The sequence below is a fragment of the Boleophthalmus pectinirostris genome, unplaced genomic scaffold (assembly GCF_026225935.1).
Source record: "Boleophthalmus pectinirostris isolate CB_2022bp ecotype Guang Dong unplaced genomic scaffold, ASM2622593v1 HiC_scaffold_18, whole genome shotgun sequence".
NCBI classification, from domain to species: domain Eukaryota; kingdom Metazoa; phylum Chordata; class Actinopteri; order Gobiiformes; family Gobiidae; genus Boleophthalmus; species Boleophthalmus pectinirostris.
The window spans coordinates 29,618,326-29,632,110 of record NW_026571133.1 but is presented as its reverse complement, the minus strand read 5'-3'; the positions used below and the strand labels follow the sequence as shown (position 1 = coordinate 29,632,110).

Genomic DNA, 13,785 nt, shown 5'->3' with positions numbered 1-13,785 from the left:
CAAGGGAACCATGTTTTTGTCTATTACGTCACCACCTGGAACCAAAACATTGTTGGACAGCGTCACTGCATGAACGGCTTTTGATTGCGTTTAATGTGGACATTTATCACTTCTGACTTGCTTCTGACAGATCTTGGTCACACTGGTCAGTCATAAGATATATGTGTAGAATATGTGCAGCTGTTGAATATGATCTTGCTGAAGATCAAGATGTTATGAAGGGTTTGCCGTTTCATTCATTGTGGTACTTGCAGTTTGTGCGTGACACGCATCACGTGGTTAGTAAAACAGACAACAACTATGTGCTGTATAAAAGAAAATTGTATTACTAAACCAGGAACAGGAGAGTTATTATACTTAAAACACAAATTATATCTTTGTTATTACTGAGTAGCTAGCTTGTTTTAGCGGATGTTCCTTTGGGCGCAGGGGATTATGGGAAATGTAAGGTGCAGACAACAGTGTCAGTGCAGCACGCTGTGAACGGCTGCTGCTGCTGGTAGTGAAAAAATAGCTTTCTCTGTCAGCTGGCAAGGTTAAGTGTCTTGTCAGTGTAGCCTGTTAGCATGCTGAAAGTCTGTTTTGGTTGTGTTTGGTAAAGGTAGCGAAGGAAATACGCTTGATCGGCCAGTCTGGAAATTTATGAGAAGGAGAACATGAGTCTCAACGAGCATTCGCTCCAAGCACTTTCCTGGAGAAAGCTCTACCTCAGCCGCGCTAAACTCAAGGCTTCAAGTCGAACATCGGCGCTTCTCTCTGGATTTGCTATGGTAATATTCTCCTACGCCTCATATTTCTTCTAATTACGCTTTATGCTCTATTACACATAACTTGTAGGGCACTCAGCACCGTGTGTTTATTGCATGTGCTGTGCTTGTGTTTTCAGATAGCCATGGTGGAAGTACAGCTGGACAACAGTTACCCATACCCCCCTGCTTTGCTCATTGCCTTTAGTGCCTGCACCACTGTGCTTGTAGCCGTCCACCTGTTTGCTCTTATGGTGAGCACCTGTATTCTACCCAATATAGAGGCTGTCAGCAATGTCCATAACCTGGACTCTGTGAAAGAGTCTCCACATGAACGGATGTACAGACACATTGAACTTGCGTGGGCTTTTTCAACAGTTATTGGCACCTTGTTGTTTCTGGCTGAAGTGGTATTACTTTGTTGGGTAAAATTTTTGCCAATCAAACCCAACAAATCTAACAACAATACCGTTTCATCTGGTGTTGCTGCTGCAATTACGTCCACTTCAATTATGGTCCCATTTGGGCTAGTATTCATTGTGTTTGCAGTGCATTTCTATCGCTCCTTAGTGAGCCACAAGACTGACAGACAGTTTCAAGAGCTTGAGGAGCTATCAAATCTTACCAGATTACAGAACGAGTTGGACAATAGAGGGGACTCATCCATCCTACAGTCTCCCTCTTCACATTTCCCTTAAAGAAGAAACAAAGAACCTCTTGTGTACCTACAAGCCACTTTTCAGATTTTTTGAAAGATTGATTACATAGTACTGCAAATAATGCATGTATTACAGTTTTTAATCAAATAACACAGAGTTGTCATAATTGAAGTTTATCAAAAGTCTTAAGTTGTTTTTTTGTGTTTTTTTATATGTAACTTGTACTGTAACAGAATATCTGAAATAATATCAGCTGCTTGCTATTTTCTTATCGCACACTATTGAAAGATTACTTTTTTATTATTTGTGTTTTATGAACCACATTCATTTATTATTGTGTTTGTAGTATGTGAACAGTTTAATATTATAATTGCATGTTATTTGAAAATAATTACAACATATGCTAAAGAGCAGTATTATTAACATAATAAGGGTACTTAACTTTCATTTCACTTTTTTCTTTTTGACAAAGTACATGTGAAAAACACATTAACACATTTTGCTGTAAAATAAAAATTTACATATACTTTCTACTTTTTAATCTTTTTACCATTCTTTTATTATGGCAGTGGAGATATTAAACAGGGACTTGTCACTGCAAACAATAAGTGTGGAGTTACATGGAGATGCACATTGTATTAAGAGTGGAATCCTGAACCCAATCGCTGATAGACATGATCAGCTGTTAAAGATAATGTTAATACCGAAGTGATTTTGCCTACAACAATGTGAGTACAAATGTGACTCCATACTAGCATTTGAAAACAACCATTGTAATTGTTGAAGATGGCTAGGGAGGACTATATAATGTGTACTGGGACAATTAATCTAAACAATACTCCAGTCAGCGAGTAAAACGGACACAGGAATGTATTTCTGGAGCTTTAATGTCCTGTCTTCAATCTTATTAGCTGTCTGTTAATCTATCCTTTCATCTGGTAATCTATAGGAACATTCATTTGAATCATTACTAACTGAAGTTACACACGCACATAATCAGTAACAGTTAAACAGTTTACATCAGCAATCAGGTAAATTAATCAAGTTAATAAAGTTAATTAATTAGTATCAGAACATTACATAGCAATTATAGAAACAATCATAGGCACAGATTTAGAGAGGTTAAAGGTAAAGATCTAAAACTACAGCAGTTAGTCCACAAGTAACAACATCACCATGGTAACAGTGACAGCATTACCATGGTGCTCCCAAGGACCCCTCAGCTGCCTATGAATGCCTGATCTAAATAAACAGAACTATAACTCCTACTGAACTAACAGTTACTGGGAAATTTACAACAGTAATTCTTATGGAACCCATTAAACACAATTTCTTTTTGGCAGAAAAACATACAATAGGGACCTCTGTATTCCAGTTTTTTGATGGGACTTTATTCTTGAGTGGCTGCTATCATGTGATCCTTGAAGGCCGATTGGGCTTCAGTCAATACTATCTGTATATCCACTAGCTGCAGCTAAAAATGAAAATGAACAAAACAACAAGTTGTTATTTTTTTCCACATAACATAAGTCAAATAAACTATTACCTGCTAGCAGTTATTTCAACATTACCTGTGGAATCTGATATTTTGGTGGTCTTGAAGCTTCGCTTCTCCCAAAATCAGCCAGTGTGCCACATTTTGCTGTACCATCCAACCAAAAGCCCTCATAAAGCTGCCCTTTGTCAGAGTAGAAAAACTTCCCATAGCCATTCTTATTTCCATCTCTCCAGGAACCTTCATACCAGTTTCCATTTGCTTAGACACAAAAATGCAAACTCTGAAATTAAGTGTAATCATAGTTATTAGACTGCTACTACTACTACAAAACAAAAATGCAGCATTTTACCACATCGAATAATGCCTTTGCCATGACTCTTGTCCTTCCACCACTCTCCTTCATAGATATCTCCATTGGCATAGTACATTCTTCCCCACCCACAACGTGTATCCTCACTCCACTCTCCTTCATAAACTTCTGAACAGTTGTAGAGGAATGTCCCAAAACCCTTTTGAGCCAAGCAAAAGATCAGCGAATTACATGTTAAAGTATAGTATAAATGCTGTAGCATTCTGTATACATATACATACATGTTTTTTCCCATTTCTCCACTCTCCACAATATTTTCTTGTATACTCATTGGATAGTGGATTTCGAATGCTGTAGGTGCCATATCCATCACGCATTCCACATTTCCATTCACCATCATAAATTGCACCAGCCTTCTTCCACACTTGAGTTCCCTTGCCTTGAGGATGTAAACATCTTTTTAGTTAATTTGCAGTTTAATATGAATTCTGTTGAGTTTACAGGTTGTAGGCTACTTCACCATGCTTCTTGTTGTTCTGCCATTCTCCAGTATATTCGTTTCCACAGACAGAATAAACAGTGTTCTTCAGTCCATTCTTTTGGGCCTTTTTATCCCACAGTGTTGACAGTGGCTGTTTTTTGTGACTGGGTCGCAAATACTGCATGACTAGGGTTTAAGTCAACGAAACTCCTGAAAGTAAAATAACACATTTACAGTAGGCCAATAACTACAATCAAGAAATAACACAATACCTTCACAAGTCTGTCCTGCTAGGTGAATACTATAACTCACCCTACAAAAAAGACCTCACACGACGCTATTTCTCCTCGAAAATGTTGTTAGCTTGCTGTTTGGAGAGTCCCTCTGTGGGAAGCATACATCGTCTCTTAGCAACGGAACTGCTTGAGTATCAGGTGATTTTATATGGAAACATCATTTTTAAAATATAACCGCTCCTCACCGCCATTTGAGAGTGTGATATTAGTTAATCTGCATTCATTGCATTCATTTTGTGCAATTTCCTTCGCATCAGAAACTGCTTAAACCAGTGCACGTAACTTTTTTTCCACATATAGCCTAAAAGATTCACAATAAATCACTTTGTTTTTTAAATCGACACAGTCGATTGTGGGACACTTGTAACTGGCCAAAGGTGCACTTTTACCATTTTCTGTCTTGGATTTTTTGATTTTTTTGATTTTTTTTTTTTGGCATGACACCGGTGACTTTTGCACATGCGCACTGCGGCCCGGGCAAAATCGCATTCTGAGTGGACTGAAACCAATCCCAATCCCGGCTGTGCTGTCCGTGTCTGTTCAGCTCCTCTACTACAATGTCTAAATCCAAGTTTCAAACGGAATGGGAGGAACTTGATGAAGAATATCAACAATTACAGGTGACTCTTTCTTGTAATACATGAACAGTATTTGAATTTGGGTCTTGTAAATCGTGAACATCACAGCTGTAGTAGGTTAGCAAGTGTTAGTGCGGCTGCTGCTGACTGGCTCATTCGCCAATCATTTATCCATAGCACTAGTTCAGTGTTAATGCAGTCTCCTATAGACTCCAGCCACTACAATGATGCGGTAAGACAACTGATTTTTATTGTTTAGATTAGCATTCATATACTTGACTTTTTTTTATTTTTTTTATGCGGTTTAGCAAGTTGGTAAAGTAATGTCTAGCTCGCTAATGAGTTGCTAATGCAAACGCACTGTTTGTTGTTTGTTTACTTAATAACTGTAGTTTTAGTAGGTACCTTGTTGTTCTATGCTTCACATTATATGGGAAAAAATAAAATTTTTGGGCCAGCACATTAATGTTCTAGCATGCTATCTCATGCTAGCATGCCCTGAAACAGCTTAACTTCTTTGATCTCACCTGTCTGTATATTGAGATGGTGACTCGTTTAGCGATAAATGTTTAAAAACTGGGCCTAAATGAAATGTTAATTTTACACTGAATATGTTAAAAGATTAAGGTAGTGCTAAACTGCCAACAGAACACCTGATGCAAACTATTTGTAAAACTTGTATTTGCTACATTTCTAGGAAACACACAAAATATACAGACAGAAACTCGAGGAACTCACCAGTCTTCAGACTTCATGCAGTAATGCAATAAACAAACAGAGAAAGTGTCTAAAGGATATAAAATACAATTTAAAAAGGTAGGTTGTTTGATTAATTTCTGGTGTTTGCCTCTTAGTTCTTGCATGCTCATCTGTTTTCAACAGTTTTAGTGAACAATTCTGTTGTATTTGACCAAGAGCCACGGTCTGTTTGTGTGCTTTTACATCTTGTGTGTATTTCACCACTAATTGTGTTTTCAAGAGAGTTTGTCTGCAGACCTCCATCCAGGGACCTAACCCTGCTGACTTTTACCTGGATGCACCTCCACCTCCCTCACTATTTTTCATTAGTTTACTTCATAAATTACTTCAAAGACATTTAATTACCAATAGATTTCATTTTCTAGTTAGTTAAATTGATTAGCTTTGTGTTGTCTCTGATCTACTCTGCTTGTGTATATTAATTAGTAGTTTAAAACATGTTGTTACAAACACAAAAAAATATTTTTAATATAGGCCTACAATACAAGGGTATAAATGCAATAGGCTTTCTAGATGTAGTTTGTATAAGTTGCTGTTCTATAATAGTTGAGGTTCAGAAAAGGGTTTGGGCTTGTCTTTGTGTCAACTTTTGTAACGTTATGTTGAAAACAGCAGCTTGGAAACAGTCAGCATGGCCGTATGCATGGAATGCCAACAAGTGAAGAGTTTTACTACAGTGCTATTAGTAATTAGTAGTAGATGGCTAGATGCTGTATTGTCTGTAAAGATAGTATCAAATCAGTATACTGCTTTTTGTTTGGTTTCTCTCATGAAGAGTTATAATAATATGCATATGAAAATAATTTTGTGTGTTCCCAGGTCCGCTCAAACTTCTGATGAGAAGGACCTAAGGATCCTAACCGAGATTCAAACCCAAATCAAAGACCGAGAAAATGTGTTTTTTGATATGGAAGCATACTTGCCAAAGAAAAATGGGTTTGTACTCTTTAATCTTGATTTGTTCTTTTGTCTCAGACTTGGCTTTTTATCGTTACTTTTTTTATATGGAATTTTGTTAACTGTGATTAATTTTTTTGTTCAGCCTGTACCTAAATTTGGTTCTAGGGAATGTAAATGTTACGCTTCTCAGTAATCAGGCAAAGTATGACCTTTTAATTTGCATAAAATTGGACATTTACAGAGTATTAAATAACAGAACTACCATTTTTACACAGATTTGCTTATAAAGATGAGTATGAGAAATTCAAGCTTTATCTCACAATAATTCTACTGTTTGGAGCCATAACATGCCTATTTTTCTTAAATTATCGGTAAGTTTATTATCAACACACTGTTGAGTAGAAAAGTTGTACCAATGTTTTATATTGATTTTCTCATTCTCATTAGTGTTACTGATGAAATCTTCAACTTTTTACTTGTATGGTACTACTGCACTTTGACCATAAGGGAAAGCATTCTCATGAGTAATGGCTCTAGGTTTGTACAGGTGGAAATTAAAATCTTTCTAAGTAATGTTTACTGTGAAGTGCTCAGTTTGCTTTTTTTAAACTTTAGGATAAAAGGGTGGTGGGTCTCTCACCATTATGTCTCCACTTTTCTCTCAGGTGTCATGCTTACTTGGTGAGTAGAGTCTTATTTGTAATAGTAGTCGAAATGTAAGATGCTAAAACTCTTGTGTTTTGTGCAGGCCAGAGGGATCAATGTATCAAATGTTCAGAAGCCAGTTTCTAGCATTCTCTATTTATCAAAGTAAGTTGTTTTTTTTAAATTAGGCAAGGCAAGGCAAGTTTATTTGTATAGCACAATTCGTACACAAAGTAATTCAAAGTGCTTTACAGAATAAGAAATACATTAAAATCATAATAAAAACAAATCAAAACATAAATAATCATGAAGATTAAAATTAAAAAAGATTAAATTAGTATTTATCTATGTTAGTGCCAGACATATAAAGAAAGTGGTTTCCCTTTCAAGTACTAACCAAGCCCAGCCCTGCTTAGCTTCTGAGATCTAACGAGATCCGGCTTTGTCAAGCCAGTACGGCTTGTTAAGTTTAAACTATGTCTATTTTTTGGTACATAATTTTTTTCAAAAGCTTTTCCTGTAGTAATCATATATAGATTAACAAATAAGAATCGCAATATTCTTAAATGCCATTGAATACAATGGACATGCTGTCTTTATGGAATATTCCAATAATGTCCTGTAAATTTCCTAACTTGATTGCATATCTCCTAATTTCAGAATAAAGGCATATTGTTTTCTGTGAAGGTTAATCTGAAAGTAGTTAGTGAGAATGTATTTCAAACTTTTAAGATGCTTATGAAAATGCAGAACTAAGGTTATAAACAACCCATGGGGCACATATTGATGATCATATGTGAAGTCATTGTGATATATTTGTGATACAGCACTAAATCTGGAACTAAGGTCCAAAATTCTTGCAAGAGATACAATTTGGTCTTTATAAAAAATCTTGCAAGAAATCTCACCAAAACACATATAAGCAGATGTATTCCTAACATCTAAAAAAAACTGTCAGCTGTGCCTTTCTTTTTAGGCTTTTTACAGTTCTTGCAGTATTATTACCAGAGTGGCTGCTTATACAGACTTCGGGCTCTTGGGGAGAGAAATCAATTGGATCTCACAGTGGGTACGTTGTTTATCTATTTTTGGTTGAACTCTCAAGCCATCTGCAACACCATGTGGGAAATATAGGCTAAAGGGCAGCAAGAGAAACAGTTGTTACCATTAAGTGTAATGTAACTTGAGAATCAAGCCTAGAGTTATCTTTAACCATCATAAAGGCCCGGTCATTTTGTGATATAAGTGGATAACAACACAGGCCAGCAGTGTGCAGGGTTTGTCTCAAGGTCACACTTCTATTTCTCTGCAGAGGGATTCCAGTCCTGGATGTGGAGAGGCCTTACTTTTCTCTTACCATTCCTCTTCTTTGGCCACGTGAGTTCACATTAAAGCTTATAAATGTGACTTTAGCACATATCTGGCAGAATATTACAAGTCTAAATGTGGTTGTGTGCCCAGTGTACTGTGACATTATGAAAGATAATGCCTTCCCTTCTCTACAGTTTTGGCAGCTCTACAACTCTGTGACCTTGTTTCGCTTGGCACAACATGAGGACTGTAAAGAGTGGCAGGTAAAGATGTGTGCAATTTGAAAGAAATTAATTTTCATTTTAAAATTAATAATTTGGGTCAACCTAACAAAATGGTGTTTCTAGGTTTTTATGCTGGCATTGACATTTCTAGTCCTGTTCCTGGGAAACTTCCTCACCACCCTAAAAGTTGTTCACCAAAAAATACAGAAATCTCCTGAGGAGGTGAAGAAAAATGACTGAGGATAAACTCAGCCCTTCTTTCAAGACAAGTAACTTTGAATCAAGAATGCACAATCACTTCACAGTATGATTTCATCTGGAGACTGATTGAAGCCAGTAGTTTGACTCCAGTTTGATGATGGCTGCAGCGTCAAGCCAAAGTTACTGTCCAGCAGCTTTTATTTTTGAATAAATATTGGTATTGCACTGTCAATCACTAAAAAATGCCCCCCAGGTAGCTGAACTGAAGGAAAAGAATGTGGTTCAATGCATAATTATCTATAAATGGTATGCATCTAAACAAGCTCACAGAAAATGAATTGCCTTCGATTACCCAATTCTGTTGTAATACTTTTGTCAAGTGCTAAAACTCAAGCATTGCTTAGCACCATCAGGGAAACTGACTGAGAGTGACTCCTTCCTTTTTAATTTCATTATTCTCTCTGCTGAACAATATTTACACTTTTGAATTTTGGGGGGAAATTGTTATAGGCACTGACTGACATAAATGCTGAAGCCTATGTGTGGCTAACTGGGTACATAGGTGTCATTGTTAGAAATGCATTGTAATCTGCACAATTGTGTGAAATTGATTCCTGATGAAACTTGAATCTACATCAGTTGTTTTTGGTACTGTATGGGATTATTCTTTCACTGAAGCAAGTATGTACCATTCTTACTTGTATGACATTTTGCAATGATATGAATTTGAATGCCATCATTGGAAGTTTTGTTATAGGATCCTGGAATTGTTCACTGCACATTCATAAAACTGCTATTACTAGTTGCAGCTAATTATCAAAATATTCTGAGATGCATTGCCTTAAGGTGACATTAAAGAAACAGACGCATAGCTGTAGATTTATTATTAAGTGCATTTACAGATTTTTATAAACTTTTTCCACTTTTCAAACGCCCACCATCTTATTCAACACTAGTGGGCGCTATTGTTAAAGATGTTGCTGCTTCTCACTTGGTTCAAGTGTAGTAGTAACCCTTCAGACAAAAAAAAAAAAAGAGTTCGGATAAATAGAAAAAAGATATACACCCAAAACGTTGTTGTTGTTGCATTCCAGTCTTAAAAGTCTGTTATGTTTCATTCACACGTTTAACATACAAACTTGCATATTTTGTCTTGAGTTCTTCTCTCAAACTGTAAATACTCTGTTCAACCTTGTGATGTCATGTTGTAATTCTGGAAAGGTTCCACTGTTTTAAACTCCATACACCTTAACTAGAATCATTTTGATTTTTTCACCTCTGGAATTGCCCATTTCTACTTAACAAACGGTAAGACGAAAATGTGAATTTGAAAACTACCACTACGTGACATCACAAGGTGGAGCAGAACATTGAGCTTTGGGGATGTAGACAGACTTGTAATAAAGGATTACTCAAGCGTGTGAATAAAACAAAACGCTACTTCAGGTATGTTTTTGTTGAGGTAACAACATTCTGACATGGCTTAAAGCTTTCAAGCTTTAAATTTTGCGTAATAAAGGACCTTTAAAATATTTCCCCTGCAAATTTGACTTGCACCTTGAGTCAGAGTCAGATCTGAACCCAAACATTTCAAACTAACAAAAACTATGGGCCACAAATGCAATGAATTATTTTCACCACCTCAACTTCACAAAATGAGGCATTTCCTTTTCCTCTTATAGTTCCTTTGTTTCCGTCTAAACGTCAGCGCTCTTTTGGTGGCTTCTTTGAAAATATCTTCCACGTTTTCTTGAAATTTAGCTGAACACTCGAGGTATACTTCAGCGTTGATTTGCTTGCAGGCCTCCTCGCCCTATTGCAAACATAAGCACCTTTTGAATGATTGCATTTTAACTTAAACCACGCAAGTAATAATCACATAATAATAAATACTTCTCACTTGTGTATAGGTGATGGGTGCTAGATTCAAAACCCTCAGCTTTCTGGTACACTCCTTATCTTTTCTGAGGTCAATTTTGCAGCCAATGAGGATGAGAGGAGTGTCTCGACAAAAATGCTTCACTTCTGGAAACCACTGTTTGGGGAAAGGGGTTTGCATGTGTTAAGATGGACGTGACTTATACTGACATCTTGTTTTCAATGGGGATCCTGTGTGCATGATTGGGGTCAACGTCCACAGAGAAGTTAATCATTGGAATGCAGCACCATGGCAAACCAACCTTCAGTTACCATTCACACAGATAAACTAAAAAGTAAACTTGAAAGTTCACTTAAAACATATTCGTCGCTTTTGGTGCGTACCTTTATTAGAACATTCTCAAAACTGGTGGGGTTAGTCACATCAAAGCAAACTAGGACCACATTGGCTTCTTGGTATGCAAGTGGCCGTAGTCTGTCATAGTCATCCTGCCCTATAAAATAAAATAAACCACACAATCAATTAAACTTTAATAAAATGTCACAGTTTTAAGTGGTTATACGTTTAAGTGGTGTGTATGTTAAACCACATCCTGTTTTCAGTTTACTTTTTCACTCACTACTCTGCTGCAATTCTATACAAGATAAACTATCAAGCTCTACAAGGCTTCCTACTACATATTCAGTAAAAACAATGTAATATAATGGAGCTGTACTTGCATGAATATAAAGGCCAATAACATCTTTTCCAAACATCTGAAAGGTTGCTATAGTTAAACACTCACTGAGTGTAGTACAGGTACATACCTGCTGTGTCATACAGGTTGAGCCTTATCTCCTTTCCTCCAAGAGATATAGTGGTGTTATATTTTTCAAAAACAGATGGAGCATAGGTCTACAAAATGTTTATACATGCTTTTATTACTTAAAACAATAAATGATTGCTCAGTCAATCTAATAAATACATATTTTGAAGTTGCAAGTTAAATTATATTGTCTTACCTCTGGAAAGTCACCTTTGGCATACACCATCAGTAGAGATGTTTTCCCACAGCCACCATCTCCCACAATCACAATTTTAAGTTCATCAGCTTTAGTTTTACCATTGTGGGTCATTTTTTTGTCTCCAGATGATCTCACAGTGAAAAACTGACTCTCCTTTTGCCTGGCATTAAGTTAAATACATGACAAAGAAGACTATATACTTGTAAAAGCTTAGATGATTAACAGTCAGTGTCAAATGAGAGGAACAGACAAGCCTCATGTTTAAGCAGGTATCTGAGTTGGTTGGCTCACCACTTCCTGTTCCTGTTAGATTGGAAATGTTCAAAATGACCCCCCACACTCTTCTTTTGGCCTATAGGCACGCTGCTCAACGAAAGCATCTTTGTACATCATTGCAAAGTGTAACTGAGCTTCCTCTTATGTACCCACCCACAGCTGACTCATATCTGTTCCAAAAACATTATAAACAAATTCAATGCAACAAAACTACTTGGTACTTGGAAACACCCATAGAGATATATCATCATAATTATATTATTATAATATAATCATACTGTTTTGTTTTTTAATGGGAAGATAGGTTTTTGTTGTCCATGCTTTTATGAGATAGAAAGAGGAAATGGTAATTGCCTTCTCAGAAGCCCCCATCCCCAAAATGAAACAAGACACATTATCAGAACAATATGAAAAATATAAATAAATTAGTGATAAGATGTATAGCTTTTTAGACTCTAAATGTTATCACTACTGCAACAGGAAAAGATTAAGATGTAACATTTATTGAATGTAGACTTATATTTAGGCCTATCCTTTAAAGGGGAAGACAGTGATGTAACTTTAGAAAACCTTGGGTATGCTGTTTTATGAAATGTGCATCAAACGTCCTATTTTCAAATCAAGAGATGAAAAACAACCCCATTTAGATCTCTAATCAAAGCAAGTAATTTATTTAAGCTTAAAAGCCAACAGGTAATAATACAGTATGAGACATTATGAAGTATAGCCCACAGAAAGCTTACGTACACAAGACATGCAAACAGTTTAAATAGTAGATCTAAACATTTTCTGTAGGATATAGCCAGCACTAATGCGAATAAGACTTGAACACAACATACCTATATTTATCAAGACTTAATTATCCGAGGACGCTGCCATGTAACAAGTAAAAAATCCAGTAGCCTACAGTTTAATGTACCAGCAAATGGGGGGGATTGTAATGATGGTCGATCTCAAATACAACTGAAAATAATAAAGGCTGAAAGGTTTACAGATTAGATGCAATTAGGCCAAGTCTAATTATTTTGTTTGTAAAAACATCCATGCTTGTCAGTATAGGAGGGGGAGAGGAAAAAAGGACAGCATAGAAAGTCGCTTGAATCATGTTTTCCCTTAAGAACAAAGACAGTTGTCCTGTGACAAGGGAGGCCAATCCTCTTTGCCGAATATTCCAGACAGTCCAGTAATGCGCAACCAACCACCGGGGACAGATCTGTACGAAAGGGCGTTTTCCCTTTCAACAAAGGCTATTAATAACCAAGTGATCAAATGAAATACAAACATCCAGTAAGACCCTACCATTTGCTACTAAATGTAAGCATTGTTGCCGTAACATTTACGTCTGTCGGCTCCCACCTCGCCAGTGGGGGTTACTGGCTGAGCTGCGCCCGTCTCAATGCCTCGTGACGCTCCTCGTGACCTGCTAACAGGAATGCGCGCTCCTGATAGTCGACCGTCAGCAGGAGATACCGAAAAAACTGGCCTGGCTGGCATCTGCCACAACCGGTGCGACTATGTTTTTTCAGTCGGCTACCTATCCTGTCCACAGGATAGATAGATATAAATGTAAAGGCTCACGAACCACAAGAAATACGCCTTCCTTAGGCACTTCAACAGCGAATAAAAAACCCTTACATTAGGGTATTCTTGTTTGCAAGTCGCAAGTCATGTGTTGGACTATAATAACGCCAACAGTAAAGCCATATTTGGCACGAAAGAGCATGCCTCATGATATTATTTTTTTCTCATATAGGCAAGTCAGACAAAGGGGCTCCTGTCGCTGTTGTCAAGCGCGTTTTCCTGATGACCTTATATGGCAGCATGGCTGCCATGGCAACCGGCCAGAGCTCTCGGATTACTCCCGGAGTTGCCGTTTATACGGTCTATGGTAGCTGCCAGGCGAATCAAACTAAGCAAGTCCACTGAACCAAGTCACCGTTTCCCCATCGCCTTTTATGCCTTTATCTTTATGTAAATTAGAGCAAATCTTGATTCAAAAAGTCCCCATAAAACGAACA

The 13,785-nt window shown here is 37.1% G+C and overlaps 4 protein-coding genes across 6 annotated transcripts; 2 read left to right on the top strand and 2 right to left on the bottom strand.

Annotated features, from left to right (window-relative positions):
* The first annotated feature begins 11 nt into the window (after window positions 1–11).
* On the top strand, window positions 12–1,904 carry orai1b (ORAI calcium release-activated calcium modulator 1b). Of its 2 annotated transcripts, XM_020925257.2 has the most exons (3): window positions 12–145; window positions 602–770; window positions 887–1,904. In XM_020925257.2, exons 2-3 carry the CDS (start codon window positions 657–659, stop codon window positions 1,442–1,444), a joined length of 672 nt encoding a protein of 223 aa, XP_020780916.1. In that variant the 5' UTR covers window positions 12–145; window positions 602–656; the 3' UTR covers window positions 1,445–1,904. The 2 variants fall into 2 exon arrangements, with proteins under 2 accessions (XP_020780916.1, XP_020780915.1); XM_020925256.2 differs by lacking the exon at window positions 12–145 and having other exon boundaries at window positions 159–770.
* A 430-nt stretch (window positions 1,905–2,334) lies between these two features.
* Window positions 2,335–4,479, bottom strand: morn3 (MORN repeat containing 3). The gene is made up of 6 exons (XM_055153430.1): window positions 4,007–4,479; window positions 3,734–3,904; window positions 3,495–3,652; window positions 3,253–3,412; window positions 2,977–3,161; window positions 2,335–2,879 (listed from the first exon to the last, which is right to left on the bottom strand). Exons 2-6 carry the CDS (start codon window positions 3,876–3,878, stop codon window positions 2,796–2,798), a joined length of 732 nt encoding a protein of 243 aa, XP_055009405.1. The 5' UTR covers window positions 3,879–3,904; window positions 4,007–4,479; the 3' UTR covers window positions 2,335–2,795.
* tmem120b (transmembrane protein 120B) lies at window positions 4,454–9,499 on the top strand. Its single transcript, XM_055153429.1, has 12 exons — window positions 4,454–4,610; window positions 5,266–5,384; window positions 6,147–6,263; window positions 6,370–6,429; window positions 6,503–6,598; window positions 6,675–6,764; window positions 6,843–6,908; window positions 6,976–7,037; window positions 7,849–7,941; window positions 8,185–8,249; window positions 8,378–8,446; window positions 8,531–9,499. The coding sequence occupies exons 1-12, from the start codon at window positions 4,548–4,550 to the stop codon at window positions 8,645–8,647; spliced, it is 1,017 nt and encodes a 338-aa protein (XP_055009404.1). The 5' UTR covers window positions 4,454–4,547; the 3' UTR covers window positions 8,648–9,499.
* On the bottom strand, window positions 9,476–13,064 carry rhof (ras homolog family member F). Of its 2 annotated transcripts, XM_020925344.2 has the most exons (6): window positions 11,489–13,064; window positions 11,294–11,381; window positions 10,871–10,980; window positions 10,509–10,643; window positions 10,250–10,421; window positions 9,476–9,622 (listed from the first exon to the last, which is right to left on the bottom strand). In XM_020925344.2, exons 1-5 carry the CDS (start codon window positions 11,600–11,602, stop codon window positions 10,257–10,259), a joined length of 612 nt encoding a protein of 203 aa, XP_020781003.1. In that variant the 5' UTR covers window positions 11,603–13,064; the 3' UTR covers window positions 9,476–9,622; window positions 10,250–10,256. The 2 variants fall into 2 exon arrangements, with proteins under 2 accessions (XP_020781003.1, XP_055009406.1); XM_055153431.1 differs by lacking the exon at window positions 9,476–9,622 and having other exon boundaries at window positions 10,256–10,440.
* Between the last annotated feature and the right edge of the window lie 721 nt (window positions 13,065–13,785).